This window comes from Balaenoptera ricei, chromosome 7, assembly GCF_028023285.1.
Source record: "Balaenoptera ricei isolate mBalRic1 chromosome 7, mBalRic1.hap2, whole genome shotgun sequence".
Classification (NCBI taxonomy): domain Eukaryota; kingdom Metazoa; phylum Chordata; class Mammalia; order Artiodactyla; family Balaenopteridae; genus Balaenoptera; species Balaenoptera ricei.
This window is the reverse complement of record NC_082645.1, coordinates 95,040,078-95,056,524: the sequence shown is the minus strand read 5'-3', so window position 1 is coordinate 95,056,524 and position 16,447 is coordinate 95,040,078. Positions and strand designations below refer to the sequence as shown.

At 36.0% G+C, this 16,447-nt stretch overlaps 1 protein-coding gene across 5 annotated transcripts in view; it reads left to right on the top strand.

The window, feature by feature from the left end:
• Window positions 1–16,447, top strand: part of KANSL1L (KAT8 regulatory NSL complex subunit 1 like) — a 155,073-nt gene that overhangs the window by 68,140 nt on the left and 70,486 nt on the right. For all 5 annotated transcript variants that reach the window (XM_059928605.1, XM_059928604.1, XM_059928601.1 and 2 more), the window contains exon 5: window positions 288–409. In XM_059928605.1, the coding sequence (XP_059784588.1) occupies window positions 288–409 (122 nt within the window). The remainder of the gene's footprint in view (window positions 1–287; window positions 410–16,447) is intronic.

The following is a 16,447-nucleotide window of genomic DNA, read 5'->3' as shown; positions in this document are numbered from 1 at the left end:
TGTAGATTCTATCAGCTGAGCTTAAATGTTTTAGAGGATAGGATGAGTAGACAAAAGAACTGAAGCAAAAAAGCATATGGAAAAAAAGGAGTACTTTAAAATGTAGATTTATTTATAATAATGGAAAAATCAGTAATGGTGTAAATTGTCTTTGTAGGTAAAATATTTACTAAAACATAAACATTTACTTGTTTCATGAGAAGTTAAACTTTAATAGGCACTAAAGGTCTGAGATTTAACCATATTCCTTGCTTAGCAGTAGTAAAAGATTTACTGTTTTGTTGCAGAGTGCACAGTTGACTGAGATCATCAGCAGTTTGATTGCCCCTCTCAACTTGTCCCCAACGTCATCACCCCTCTCCTCTAAATCCTGTAGCCGTAAATGTCTGGCTAATGGCATTTCCAGGAGGTAGGTGTCAATGGGATAGTTTTGCTTCTAAATTTGGCTTTGCTTATTTTGTTTTTATTTTGTTTTGATCTTTTAAGTATTATAGCTTCTTTTTTCTTCTTACTTAAGCATTATTAGAGTACAATCAATAAATCATGGATACATTTTTAGATAACATCAAACTTTCATAACTAAGGGAACTATAAACCTGAGAATGAGGGAAAAAGCTTTCCAGGAAGTTTTATAATGTTTCTAAAAATGAAGAACAGTGATACCATTTGCTACAGAAGTACTTCCATATTTAATATACCTTCCATTTTATACATTTTATAGTCTTCAGCTCCATACTGCCCTTGCAATACATTTTAAGAGTGAAAGACCCTACATATAGTTTGGGCATGGAAGATTGATTGGTAGATATCCATAAAATTCAGCTTAAGTTTTACTCATGTTGTAAATGAGTCATTTTGGTGTTGTTTTTTTTTTTTTTTTATTTTTATTATGGCCGCGCTGCACGGCATGTGAAATCTTGGTTCCCTGACCAGGGATCGAACCCGCGCCCCCTACAGTGGGAGCAGGGAGTCTCACCCACTGGACCGCTAGGGAAGTTCCCCTAAAAGAGTCATTCTGTATCTCAGCTTTTATAAGGTAAATTTTTTACTAAATGTAATTAATATAATAATTCCTATAATCCTTAGCAATTTATTATATCATGTTAGCAAAAAATATAGATATTATGAATCCTCTTTTGGGAACAGCATTTGTTTTCTTTATTTTGCTTACATTTCTCTTTGAATCTTTCCTTTTAAAGATGCAGTTAGAATTAAAAAGCTACTAGAATATTATTTTGTGTGCGCATCTAATTTTTTTTTCAAATAAAATTGCAGTGAGGGCTTCTTTGCTTTAAGTACCATAAAAGAACTAAGTGTAATTTAGTATCAGAAATACTTATATTAATAATGATATGATTTATTATTAAATTAAAAAATAAAACATGAAAGGAAGATTCATACCATGGTGAAAATTATGCAAAGGAGCTATCAGCTTCTTAATGAGACTAGTGGATATAAACTAAGTCTTAAAATAAAAATGCTGTTATTTTATTTTTATTTCTAAGTTATTATTTCAAAAGTCTAATTTTTTTAAAAAATTATCTGTAATTTTTCTTTTTTTTACATTATTATTTATTTATTCATTTATTTATTGGGCTGTGTTGGGTCTTCGCCTCTGCACGAGGGCTTCCTCCAGCTGCGGCAAGCGGGGGCCACTCTTCATCGCGGTGCGCGGGCCTCTCACCATCGTGGCCTCTCTTGTTGCGGAGCACAGGCTCCAGACGCGCAGGCTCAGCAGTTGTGGCCCACGGGCCCAGTTGCTCCGCGGCATGTGGGATCTTCCCAGACCAGGGCTCAAACCTGTGTCCCCTGCACTAGCAGGCAGACCCTCAACCACCGTGCCACCAGGGAAGCCCAAAAGTCTAATTTTTAATACTTTTACAGTTTTGTTTGTGCTGGGTCATGTTTACATTGTTCTATTATGGAAACAGTTATTCTACTGGTTTTGCTTTATTTTTGTTAACTTTATATTCATTCCTTATAACACTGATGATTCACTTTGAAAGGAAAGATTCTCATATGTTATATAGGATAACTATGATATCTTCATTTATGGGAACATTTCCTCATTAAGAAAGTAATATTTACAAGTTGAGCCATTAAACACCATCAGATTGTGATTTTGGGCTAAGTCAATTTTAGGTAATATTTTGTTTACCTAACTAGGCATTACACTATTATACATATACGTGTGTGTGTGTGTGTGTGTGTGTGTGTGTGTACTAATTTTCATTTTAATGTACTTAACTATATTTTTGGTCATTCATTCACGAAGTATTTATTGCATACCTGTTTGCTGTATGCCATATAGTCAAAGTCCTAGGAATACAATGATGAAGACAAAATCTCCACTTTTAAATAGCTTACAGTCTAGTAGATGAAACATGTCACTGTTTACACTAACATATATTAATAATGGAATTGTGTGCATTTGTTTGAATATTTGGTTTAAATAACTGTCATAGTTGAAAAACATACCTCATAAAGATATATAAATCCAAATAAGAGACCGGAACCAAGATGGCAGAGTAGAAGGACGTGCTCTCACTCCCTCTTGTGAGAACACCAGAATCACAACTAGCTGCTGGACAGTCATCGACAGGAAGACACTGGAACTCACCAAAAAAGATACCCCACATCCAAAGACAAAGGAGAGGCCACAATGAGACGGTAGGAGGGGCGCAATCACAGTAAAGTCAAATCCCAGAATGGCTGGGTGGGTGACTGATAGACTGGAGAACACTTATACCACAGAAGTCCACCCACTGGAGTGAAGGTTCTGAGCCCCACGTCAGACTTCCCAACCTGGGGGTCCAGCAACGGGAGGAGGAATTCCTAGAGAATCAGGCTTTGAAGCCTAGTGGGATTTGATTGAAGGACATTGACAGGACTGGGGGAAACAGAGACTCCACTCTTGGAGGGTACACACCAAGTAGTGTGCGCATCGGGACCCAGGGGAAGGAGCAGTGACCCCAGGGGAGACTGAACCAGACCTACCTGCTAGTGTTGAGAGGGTCTCCTGCACAGGCGGGGGGTGGCTGTGGCTTGTGGTGGACAAGGACACTGGCAGCAGAAGTTCTGGGATGTACTCCTTGGAGTGAGCCCTGCCAGAGTCTGTCATTAGCCCCACCAAAGAGCCCAGGTAGGCTCCAGTGTTGGGTTGCCTCAGGCCAAACAACCAACAGGGAGGGAACCCAGCCCCACCCATCAGCACTCAAGTGGATTAAAGTTTTACTGAGCTCTGCCCACAGAGCAACAGTCAGCTCTACCCACCACCAGTCCCTCCCATCAGGAAACCTACACAAGCCTCTTAGATAGCCTCATCCAACAGAGGGCACACAGCAGAAGCAAGAAGAACTACAGTCCTGCAGCCTGTGGATCAAAAACCACATTCACAGAAAGATAGACAAGATGAAAAGGCAGAGAGAGGACTATGTACCAGATGAAGGAACAAGATAAAACCCCAGAGAAACAAATAAATGAAGTGGAGATAGGCAACCTTCCAGAAAAAGAATTCAGAATAATGATAGTGAAGACAATAACTGAAATGAAAACTACACTAGAAGGAATCAATAGCAGAATAACTGAGGAAGAAGAACGAATAAGTGACCTGGAAGACAGAATGGTGGAATTCACTGCTGCAGAACAGAATAAAGAAAAAAGAATGAAAAGAAATGAAGACAGCCTAAGAGACCTCTGGGACAACATTAAACGCAACAACATTCACATTATAGGGGTCCCAGAAGGAGAAGAGAGAGAGAAAGGACGCAAGAAAATATTTGAAGAGATTAGAGTTGAAAACTTCCCTAACATGGGAAAAGAAATAGCCTCCCAAGTCCAGGAAGCGCAGAGAGTCCCATACAGGATAAACCCAAGGAGAAACATGCCGAGACACGTAGTAATCAAATTGGAAAAATTAAAGACAAAGAAAAATTATTGAAAGCAGCAAGGGAAAAACGACAAATAACATACAAGGGAACTCCCATAAAGTTAACAGCTGATTTCTCAGCAGAAACTCTACAAGCCAGAAGGGAGTGGCATGATATACTTAAAGTGATGAAAGGGAAGAAGCTACAACCAAGATTACTCTACCTGGCAAGGATCTCATTCAGATTTGATGGAGAAATCAAAAGCTTTACAGACAAGCAAAAGCTAAGAGAATTCAGCACCACCAAACCAGCTCTACAACAAATGCTAAAGGAACTTCTCTAAGCGGGAAACACAAGAGAAGAAAAAGAACTACAAAGACAAACCCAAAACAATTAAGAAAATGGTCATAGGAACATACATATTGATAATTACCTTAAACGTGAATGGATTAAATGCTCCAACCAAAAGACACAGGCTTGCTGAATGGATACAAAAACAAGACCCATATACACGCTGTCTACAGGATACCCACTTCAGACCTAGGGACACATACAGACTGAAAGTGAGGGGATGGAAAAAGATATTCCATGCAAATGGAAATGAAAACAAAGCTGGAGTAGCTATACTCATATCAGATAAAATAGACTTTAAAATAAAGAATGTTACAAGAGACAAGGAAGGACACTACATAATGATCAAGGGATCAATCCAAGAAGAAGATATGACAATTATAAATATATATGCACCTAACATAGGAGCACCTCAATAAATAAGGCAACTACTAACAGCTCTAAAAGAGGAAATCGACAGTAACATAATAATAGTGGGGGACTCTAACACCTCACTTACACCAATGGACAGATCATCCAAAATGAAAATAAATAAGGAAACAGAAGCTATAAATGACACAATAGGCCAGATAGATTTAATTGATATTTTTAGGACATTCCATCCAAAAACAGCAGGATTACACTTTCTTCTCAAGTGTGCACAGAACATTCTCCAGGATAGATCACATATTGGGTCACAAATCAAGCCTCAGTAAATTTAAGAAAATTGAAATCATATCAAGCATCTTTTCTGACCAAAATGCTATGAGATTAGAAATCAATTACAGGGAAAAAAACGTAAAAAACACAAACACATGGAGGCTAAACAATACATTACTAAATAACCAAGAGATCACTGAAGAAATCAAAGAGGAAATCAAAAAATACCTAGAGACAAATGACAATGAAAACACGACGATCCAAAACCTATGGGATGCAGCAAAAGCAGTTCTAAGAGGGATGTTTGTAGCTATACAAGCCTACCTCAAGAAACAAGAAAAATCTCAAATAAACAATCTAACCTTACACCTAAAGGAACTAGAGAAAGAAGAACAAACAAAACCCAAATTTAGCAGAAGGAAAGAAATCATAAAGATCAGAGCAGAAATAAATGAAATAGAAACAAAACAATAGCAAAGATCAATACAACTAAAAGCTGGTTCTTTGAGAAGATAAACAAAATTGATAAACCATTAGGCAGACTCATCAAGAAAAAGAGGGAGAGGACTCAAATCAAAATTAGAAATGAAAAAGGAGAAGTTACAACGGACACCACAGAAATACAAAGCATCCTAAGAGACTACTACAAGCAACTCTATGCCAATAAAATGGACAACCTGGAAGAAATGGACAAATTCTTAAAAAGGTATAACCTTCCAAGACTGAACCAGGAAGAAATAGAAAATATGAACAGACCAATCACAAGTAATGAAATTGAAACTGTGATTAAAAATCTTCCAACAAACAAAAGTCCAGGACCAGATGGCTTCACATGTGAATTCTATCAAACATTTAGAGAAGAGCTAACACCCATCCTTCTCAAACTCTTCCAAAAAATTTCAGAGGAAGGGACACTCCCAAACTCATTCTATGAGGCCACCATCACCCTGATACCAAAACCAGACAAAGATGTCACAAAAAAAGAAAACTAGAGGCCAATATCATTGATGGACATAGATGCAAAAATCCTCAACAAAATACTAGCTAACAGAATCCAACAACATATTAAAAGGATCATACACCATGATCAAGTGGGATTTATTCCAGGGATGCAAGGATTCTTCAATATATGCAAATCAATCAATGTGATACACCATATTAACAAATTGAAGAATAAAAACCATGTGATCATCTCAATAGATGCAGAAAAAGCTTTTAACAAAATTCAACACCCATTTATGATAAAAACTCTCCAGAAAGTGGGCCTAGAGGGAACCTACCTCAACATAATAAAGGCCATATATGGCAAACCCACAGCAAACATCATTCTCAATGGTGAAAAACTGAAAACATTTCCTCTAAGATCAGGAACAAGACAAGGATGTCCACTCTCACCACTATTATTGAACATAGTTTTGGAAGTCCTAGCCACGACAATCAGAGAAGAAAAAGAAATAAAAGGAATATAAATTGGAAAAGAAGAAGTAAAACCGTCACTGTTTGCAGATGACATGATACTATGCATAGAGAATCCTAAAAATGCCACCAGAAAACTACTAGAGCTAATCAATGAATTTGGTAAAGTAGCAGGATACAAAATTAATGCACAGAACTCTCTTGCATTCCTATACACTAATGATGAAAAGTCTTAAAGATAAATTAAGGAAACACTCCCATATACCATTGCAACAAGAAGAATAAAATAGCTAGGAATAAACCTAACTAGGTAGACAAAAGACCTGTATGCAGAAAACTATAAGACACTGATGAAAGAAATTAAAGATGATACCAACAGATGGAGAGATATACCATGTTCTTGGATTGGAAGAATCAGTACTGTGAAAATGACTATACTACCCAACGCAATCTACAGATTCAATGCAATCCCTATCAAATTACCAATGGCATTTTTTACGGAACTAGAACAAAAAATCTAAAAATTTGTATGGAGACACGAAAGACCCCGAATAGCCAAAGCAGTCTTGAGGGAAAAAAATGGAGCTGGAGGAATCAGACTCCCTGACTTCAGACTATAATACAAAGCTACAGTAATCAAGACATTATGGTACTAGCACAAAAACAGAAACATAGGTCAATAGAACAAGATAGAAAGCCTAGAGATAAACCCTCACACCTATGGTCAACTAATCTGTGACAAAGGAGCCAAGGATATACAATGGGGAAAGGACAGTCTCTTCAATAAGTGGTGCTGGGAAAACTGGACAGCTACATGTAACAGAATGAAATGAGAACACTCCCTAAAACCATACACAAAAATAAACTCAAAATGGATTTGAGACCTAAATGTAAGACTGAACACTATAAAACTCTTAGCGGAAAACATAGGAAGAACGCTCTTTGACATAAATCACAGCAAGATCTTTTTTGATCCACCTCCTAGAGTAATGGAAATAAAAACAAAAATAAACGAATGGGACCTAATGAAACTTCAGAGCTTTTGCACAAGCAAAGGAAACCATAAACAAGACAAAAAGACAACCCTCAGAATGGGAGAAAATATTTGCAAATAAATCAACAGACAAAGGATTAATCTCCAAAATATATGAACAGCTCATGCAGCTCAATATTAAAAAAACAAACAACCCAATCCAAAAGTGGGCAGAAGACCTAAATAGACATTTCTCCAAAGAAGATATACAGAAGGCCAAGAGGCACATGAAAAGCTGCTCAACATCACTAATTATTAGAGCAATGCAAATCAAAACTTCAATGAGGTATCACCTCACACCAGTTAGAATGGGCATCATCAGGAAGTCTACAAACAGCAAATGCTGGAGAGGGTGTGGATAAAAGGGAGCCCTCTTGCACTGTTGGTGGGAATGTAAATTGATACTGCCACTATGGAGAACAGTATGGAGGTTCCTTAAAAAATCAAAAATAGAATTACCATATGATCCAGCAATCCGACTACTGGGCATATACCCAGAGAAAACCATAATTCAAAAAGACACATGCATCCCAATGTTCATTGCAGCACTATTTACAATAGCCAGGTCATGGAAGCAACCTAAATGTCCATCGACCGACGAACGGATAAAGAAGTTGTGGTACATATATACAATGGAATATTACTCAGCCATAAAAAGGAATGAAATTGGGTCATTTGTTGAGACGTGGATGGATCTAGAGACTGTCGTACAGAGTGAAGTCAGAAAGAGAAAAACAAATATCGTATATTAACACATATATGTGGAACCTAGCAAAATGGTACAGATGAACCGGTTTGCAGGGCAGAAGTTGAGACACAGATGTAGAGAACAAACGTATGGACACCAAGGGGGGAAAGCCGCAAGGGGGTGGGGATGGTGGTGTGATGAATTGGGCGATTGGAATTGACATGTATACACTGATGTGTATCAAATTGATGACTAATAAGAACCTGTTGTATAAAAAAATAAAATTAAATTTAAAAATTAAAAAAAAAAACCAAATGAAAGAAATGTACCATAGGCTGTATTTACTAAATCATGATACTTTTTCAGTCCTCTCTACTAATAGTTAAAGGTTCTTGTTGAAATCAGCTAGTAACTGCCATCTTTCCTGATTTTAAGTAGTTGTTCGTACAAATTAATTTGAAAGTTTATAACTGGTTCAAAACCTACTAAAATTTTTTGATAGATTTAAGCAAGGTAAAAATTCATCCTCCAGTTTTTGAAGTGTGCTGACATATGTGTTTTAATTAATTTTATTCATTTCACTAATGTATTTATTTTTGACAACAATCATCATTTTTTCCAAATCCTTTGTACATAGCATGAGTTTTTTTCAAAAAGCACTTATTTTCACATTTGTTATCAAAATATTATATTTCCCTTGAAGGAAAGATTGTATTTATTTTTTAACATTTGCTAGAAAATGTAATACAGCTACCTTTCATCAACTCGGAGAGGTGAGAAAATGTAGAATGTTAGAGTTTTTTAAATGTATAATTGATCTTTAAGTTTAATAAGTCTTGGTACCAAATAACAAGCAAACTGTTATATGAAACAAACGATTTGGGGGATACTCCAGGTCTCATTAAAATTTTTGTAAAAAATTCTATTTATGATAATATATACCATAATATACAAATATATTTAACCAGGAACCTAGAAACTGGAATATATTACAGATAAGAGAGTAATAACACTGAAGGAAAAGTAGAAAATTTTTAAGATATGTGGTCGTTGTGTCCGATGTCAAAGAGAGATACTAAAAAATATCTCTTGGTTTTGTCAGTTATAAGTTGAGACCTTAGCAAGAATGTATAGTGGCATGACAGAGAGAGAGATGAGAGTGGGTTAAGGGAATGGGAGATGAAATATAGAGGAGTCAAGATTATATTTTCAAGGCTGCTGACTGTAAAGGCTGTAATAAAATGTATGTACAAAGTCAAGGAAGGTATTTTTGTTTTTAAGATGGAAGAAATGTAAGCATCTGTATTAAAATAAAGAGAAGGGAAAGAGCTAGAGATGGGAAATGTAGAGATACATACCACAAAATTATGGAGGGACCTTATGACAGGAGAAATCTACTTGTTCCTTGAAAGTGGAGTGAAAGAGATTAAAATGGATGTAGATGCAGTTGTTTATAAAATGACTATAGCTAAATTAAAAGTAGGAAAGGGGGCTGAAGGAGTTTGGTAAAGGTTTGGATAGACATTGACAAGTAAAACACAGCCCCTTCCCTGTGTTTTCCTCTATTCCCTTCCTTATTCAGTAGCAGAGAAGCCTACCCCTGAAGAAGGATGGTATGTGGTTTCTAAGGGGGTTTTTTTGTTTTGTTTTTTTAGTATCTTAACTATATTGTGAAAAGTACATGATATTTGTAAAACTATTAAAGTATTATTTAATTGAATTTTTAATAAAATAAATACATAGTGAAATTCTATAAATTTAACAGATTATTTTACATTACTCATATTTAAGAATGTTACCATAGATTTTGAAAATTAATAGGATATATAATTTCACATTATAGTAATGTATGAAAAAGTTTTGTTTTAGGGATATCTGTATTGAAGCAGTGTGAAATTTATTTGTTTATGAACCTTTTGACTCTGGGAGTAAAATGGCAAATAAGGCCTAGTTTTATTTCTTGTATCTTTCTTTTTTTCCAATATTATTGTTATTTTTTTTCTTTACATATAGTTTTATATGAACGAAACATCTTTCAAACTTAAAGCTTTTCAGGAGTAAGGACTTAGTCTAATTAATGTTATTCAAGCTTGACACTTAACCACAAAGCACTTTCTGAAGGTATCCTGTTAAGCATATAAATAGTATTCATTTTATGTATTTAAGTAAATGTGAAGGTAAGAAAATTCATCATTTGAGTAAGAATTTTTAAAATTCTGGTAAAATGTACATACCATTTTAACCATTTTTAACTTTAGTGGCATTAAGTAATTCACATTTTTGTCAATAGTTGCCATCATCCATCTCCAGGTCTTTTTTCATCTTCCTGAATTGAAACCCTATATCCATTACATAATACCTCCACATTCTTCCTTCTTCCCAGTTCTTAGCAACCACCATTCTACTTTATATCTCTATGAATTCGACTACTCTAGGTACCTCATATAAGTGAAATCATACAGTTTTTATCCTTTTGTGACTGCCTTATTTCACTTAGCATAAAGTTGTCAAGGTTCATCCATATTGTAGCTTGTGTCAGCATTCCCTTTTTAAAGGAATAAAATTCTGTTTTATGTATAGTCCTTTTTTTAAACTTTAAATCAGTTTATTGACATAGTAACACAACACACTTGCCTCCCTGACCCCCCCCCCATCTCCCTCACCCAATCTAGATCACTCCCACTTCCTTCTCCCTTAGAACAAGCTGTTCAGTGAAAACAGAAAAGGGCAGACCACTTCTGCATCCGCAGTCCCATGCCTAAGCCCCGTGGAGCAGGTCTCAGGCACTACTCAGAACCTGGTAGGGAGGGAGGGGAAAGTTAGCACTAGACTCAGCTCGGCAGAGGCAGCCAGTCCCTAAGAACAGATTCCCCCACAGCGCCCAGGCCCTGAGTTGCTATTTTATTTGGACCAATTTTGTTTATCCATTGATCCTTGTATGAACATTTGGGTTGCTTCCTCCACCTTTTGGCTAGTGTGAATAATGCTTCTATGAACGTGGGTATACAAATATTTGTTGGAGTTACAGCTTTTTATTTTTGGGGTATGTACCCAGAAGGGGAATTGGGGGATTGAATAAGAGATTTTTAATTGTTTACTTAGAAAATGAGAAATTATTGAATGTCGTTAATGATATTTCTAAGCCAAAAGCTAAAAAAAAGCAAGAACCCAGAAAAGTAAACAAAGCACAGCAATCTACTTTGTCTGAGGGCAAATTCTGTCAAAATTAAGTTGAGGTTTTGATAGCTTTCTGGGGAAAGAGAAAAATCAGAGCCAAATCCAGGAAAATCAAGTGAAGTTTTAATAGCTTGTGGGGTTAGCGGATGATAAATCAAAGCCCATGGCCTTGCCTATAGTAGGGCGATAAAATGAAATCCTGCCTGTATTTAGCTGAGATCCCCTTCCTCCAGGAGCTACACCTTCACAGTAAATGTAAATAAGAAAGAAAACTGATTTCCTTTCCCGAACCCTCCTACACTGTTGGTGGGAATATAAACTGGTGCAGCCACTATGGAAAACAGTATGGAGGTTCCTTAAAAAACTAAAAATAGAGTTGCCATATAATCCAGCAATCCCACTCCTGGGCACATATCCAGAGAAAAACCCTAATCTGAAAAGATTCATGCACCCCAGCATTCACAGCAGCACTATTTACAATACATGTAATACAAATAGAAGCCAAAACGTGGAAGCAACTTAAATGCCCATCAGTAGACGAATGGATATGTTTACAACAGCCAGGACACGGAAGCAACCTAAGTGTCCACCAACAGATGAACGGATAAAGAAGATGTGGCATGTGTATACAATGGAATATTACTCAGCCATAAAAAGAAATGAAATTGAGTTATTTGTGGTGAGGTGGATGAACCTAGAGTCTGTCATACAGAGTGAAGTAAGTCAGAAAGAGAAAAACAAATACCGTATGCTAACACATATATATGGAATCTAAAAAAAAAAAAAAAATGGTCATGAAGAACCTAGGGGCAAGATGGGAATCAAGACACAGACCTACTAGAGAATGGACTTGGGATACGGGGAGGGTGAAGGGTAAGCTGGGACAAAAAGAGTGGCATGGACATATATACACTACCAAACGTAAAATAGATAGCTAGTGGGAAGCAGCCGCATAGCACAGGGAGATCAGCTCGGTGCTTTGTGACCACCTAGAGGGGTGGGATAGGGAGAGTGGGAAGGAGGGAGACACAAAAGGGAAGAGATATGGGGACATGTGTATATGTATAACTGATTCACTTTGTTATAAAGCAGAAACTAACACACCATTGTAAAGCAATTATACTCCAATAGAGATGTTAAAAAAAAAATAGACGAATGGATAAAGAAGATGTTGTATGTATATATATATATACACACACAGTGGAATGCTACTCAGCCATTAAAGAATGAAATAATGCTATTTACGGCAACATGGATGGACCTAGAGATTATTATACTAAGTGAAGTAAGTCAGACAGAAAGACAAATACCATATGTCATCACTTTTATGTGGGATCTAAAATATGATACAAATGAACTTATTTACAAAACAGAAGCAGACTCACAAACACAGAAAACAAACTTATGGTTACCAAAGGGGAAAGGGGTGGGAAAGAGCTAAATTAGGAGTTTGGGATTAGTAGATACAAACTACTATATATAAAATAGATAAACAACAAGATCCTACTGTATAGCCCAGGGAACTATATTCAATATCCTGTAATAAACCATAATAGAAAAGAATATGGAAAAGATTATATATGCATATTCTTTTTCATATCCTTTGCTGTACACCAGAAACTAACACAACATTGTAAATCAACTATACTTCAATTAAAAAAAAAACTGTTTCCCTTTTCCCATTCCTGGGGCACCATGGGGAGAGTTGCATTGGTGCTGAGCACAGCAGAAGATACAATAAAAAAAGCAAACCTACTTTGAGATAGTGTGACCATGGTGGGGACTTTGACATGGATTTTCAGTCCAAATTTGCATCAAAGAGTCATCCAAGGAATGCCTAGTTTAAAATGGTTCTAGAATGGATGACACTGCAAGATAGATGGCAGAGGCAAATGCAGATTCTCTCTAGAGGAAGGCACCTTCTTTCTTAGGCCCAGGAAATCCTCATGAATAATTTTTCAAGAGCAGTGATCAGCACACAGTCAAATATAATCAAACATGAGGACACAGGGCAATGACAGTAAGAATAAGGAGAAAATAACAGCAAAAACAGATCATAAAGTTTTCAGATATCCGAATTATCAAATGCTGATTATTTAAAAAACAGTGCTTATTCTGATTTTAGAAATAAAAGAGGCTTAAAAATACCTGCAGGGAAGAATCAATAAAAGTGACTAGCACATTTGAAAAAGGTCCAAATAAAACTTCTGAAAAATACTGAAATTAAAAACCAAGTGAGTTTGGCAGCACTGTGGACACAATTGGAGACAGAATTCGTAATGTAAAAGATAGAAGAAAAGTTCCAGAATGTAGGAAAAGAGACAAAACAATGGAAAATACAAGAGTCATTTAAAAATGTGGAGAACATGGACTTCCCTGGCGGTCCCGTGGTTAAGACTCCATGCTTCCACTGCAGGGGGCATGGGTTCAATTCCTGGTCGGGGAACGAAAATCCCACATGCCACCAGGTGCAGCCAAAAAAAAAAAAAAAAATGTGGAGAATATATTGAGCAGGTCTAATATGAGACTTAATTAGAGCCCTGGAAGATGAGATAGAGACTGGAGCAGAAGCAATAGTTGAGGAGGTATTGGATGAAAAGTTACCTGATCTGATGAAAGACATCAAATTCAGGAAGTCAAACACAGATTCCTGAGCAGGATGAATAAAAAGAAATATACCCCTAGAAATAGAGAGGAAATGTGGGGAAAAAAACAAAAACAGAAACAAATGGAATATCTAAAAGCAACAGTCGGGGCAGGAAAGGAGGAAGACATTACCTTAATTGAAGCCAGAGTTCAGCTGACAGCTGACTTCTCCAGAGTAATATTAGGAGCCAGAGTACAGTGAAATGATATCTTCATTGTGTTGAAAGAAAATAACTGTCTATCTAGAAATTCTATACCCAGAGGAAATATCTTTCAAGTCTGACCTTGAAACACAAATGTTTTCAGACAAAGCAAAACTGAGAGTTTGTCACCAGTAGACTCTAATTAATGATAACCATAAAGGGAGTGTTTCAGGCAGTGGAAAGTGATGATCCTTTTGAGAGATGCAAGAAGGGATGAAGAACAAATAAAATGGTAATAACTATATGGTTATATGTGAACAAACAGTAGAAAATATGTCTAGTAGGGTTAAAAAAATTCCATGGCAACAACAGCATATAGGTCAGGAGGAAGGTAAATGGATTTAAATTGTTCTCAGGAGGCTGGTAAAAGTACAGAAGTTCCTTGACTCACAATGGTCAGACTTAACAGTTTTTCAACTTTATGATTGTGCGAAAGTGATATGCGTTCAGTAGAAACTGTATGTCAAATTTTGAATTTGGATCTTTTCCTGGTCTAGTGATATGTGGCATGATAATCTCTTGTGATGCGGGGCAGTGGCAACAAGCTGCAGCTCCCAGGCAGCCGCAGAATCATGAGGGTAAACAGCCAATATGCTTACTTTCTGCACCTGTGCAACTGTTCCGTTTTTCACTTTCAGTACAGTATTCAATAAATTACGTGAGGTATTCAACATTTTATTATAAAATAGGCTTTGTGTTAGGTGATTTTACCTCACTGTAGGCTAATATCAGTATCCTGAGCATGTTTAAGGTAATCTAGGCTAAGCTATGATGTTTGGGATTATATGCATTTTTGACTTAAAATATTTTCAATTTACAATGGTTTATCAGGATGTAACCCCATCGTAAGTTGAGAAAGATCTGTACTGATTTAACTTTTGATGTTTCTACATTAAGTATGATGGAGAGGTCCACATGCGGCAGGGGTTTCTTAGGTGCTGATAATGTTCCTTTTCTTGACCTGAGTGGTAATTATGGGACAGTGGAGGAGTAGGTGAGGTATTGCTTCATATTTACAAGTTACACATGCCTTCTCAAAAGATAAATGTTTTATGTACTTAACTATAGGTATCTTATATTTTACAATAAAAGAGCTAAAATAAGGTAAAAATTGTACACTTCAAAAAGGATAAATAGAAAATACAATGTTTAGTCCCACATTGTTAAAATTCTAACCATAAAATACCAAAATTTTAAGGTAGAAGTAGGAATGTGATATTTAATTCGTTGAAAGTGAAACAAAGAGAATTAAATCTCATTTCAATGTTACCTTAAAATTTGGTGGTAAAGACTGATCCAGTTACTGGTTTCATTATGGTATCTAAATATTGATATTCTCTTGCTTCTAAAAATTTTGTAAAACCTTAACCAACATTTGACAATCATTAAGTCTACACTCTAACCCAGTTTCTACAATTCTGTCATCTTAAATGGCACATGTTTTATCTACTAAAATGTAGTATATCACTCAACAGGTCATCAACTAAGAGTTTTAAGTATGTCTTGCAGTAAACATACCAGCTACTGGGAGACAGTATATAATATATATTAAAATTGTGGATATATTTCTTTCAAATCCTGGGCAGGGTACTAGTCATTGATTTAGAACTATTCTTACTCTTTTAAAGAAGTACTTCAAAGTGGCCTGAGTTACGATCAGTATTTGAGGGCATATGTAGAGCCTTATAGGCCAGCTACTACTGAAGACACCTGTCACATAGGTACTAGGAGTCACTGAGGTACCACCTATTTTTCCATCATATCTCTTGGGAAGATAAAAAGTTGCTGACTTGTTTTTGGCCTACCTAATTTGTTTGGGACTCTGTAATTAAACCAAGTACTCTTAAACCCAGGTAAACACACTGTTGGATTTTATTCTCATTACACTAAAGCATACCTTCTCAAAAGACCATCTTGGGACATTTAATCTCCTTCTTCCCCTCCAGAAGGTTTTAACTTTTGTTAATTCTTAATTATAGTGGTTTTTAATTTAGTGGTTTGTGGGTTACTTGAGATTTTGGAAGTATACCCTTTTTACATGTACTTTTTGTTTTGACATTTTGTGACCTTGGGCAAGTCAGTTAATCTCTTTACATCTCACTTTTTTTTAATCTTAAATTTACTGGAATACAAATATTTTCTAAAGTAGTTTCTAATGCTAATATTCTTCAACTAAATGCTTATTTGTAAGGAATTCCATTTTTTCAAACAAGTTAAAAATAAAAGCAAAAAGGTCTCAATACAGTCTAAAATGTATATCTTTTTGCAACATCACTATTGTGCTTTGCTTTTGATGTTTTATGTTAGCTTAAATCTAGAGATTTAGTGAATAAAGAGAAATTACTATACTCAACATATCTTAGTAACTTTAAAGGATAATCTAGAAGTTATTATGGAAAGAAGTACCCACGACAGTAGGAGGAAT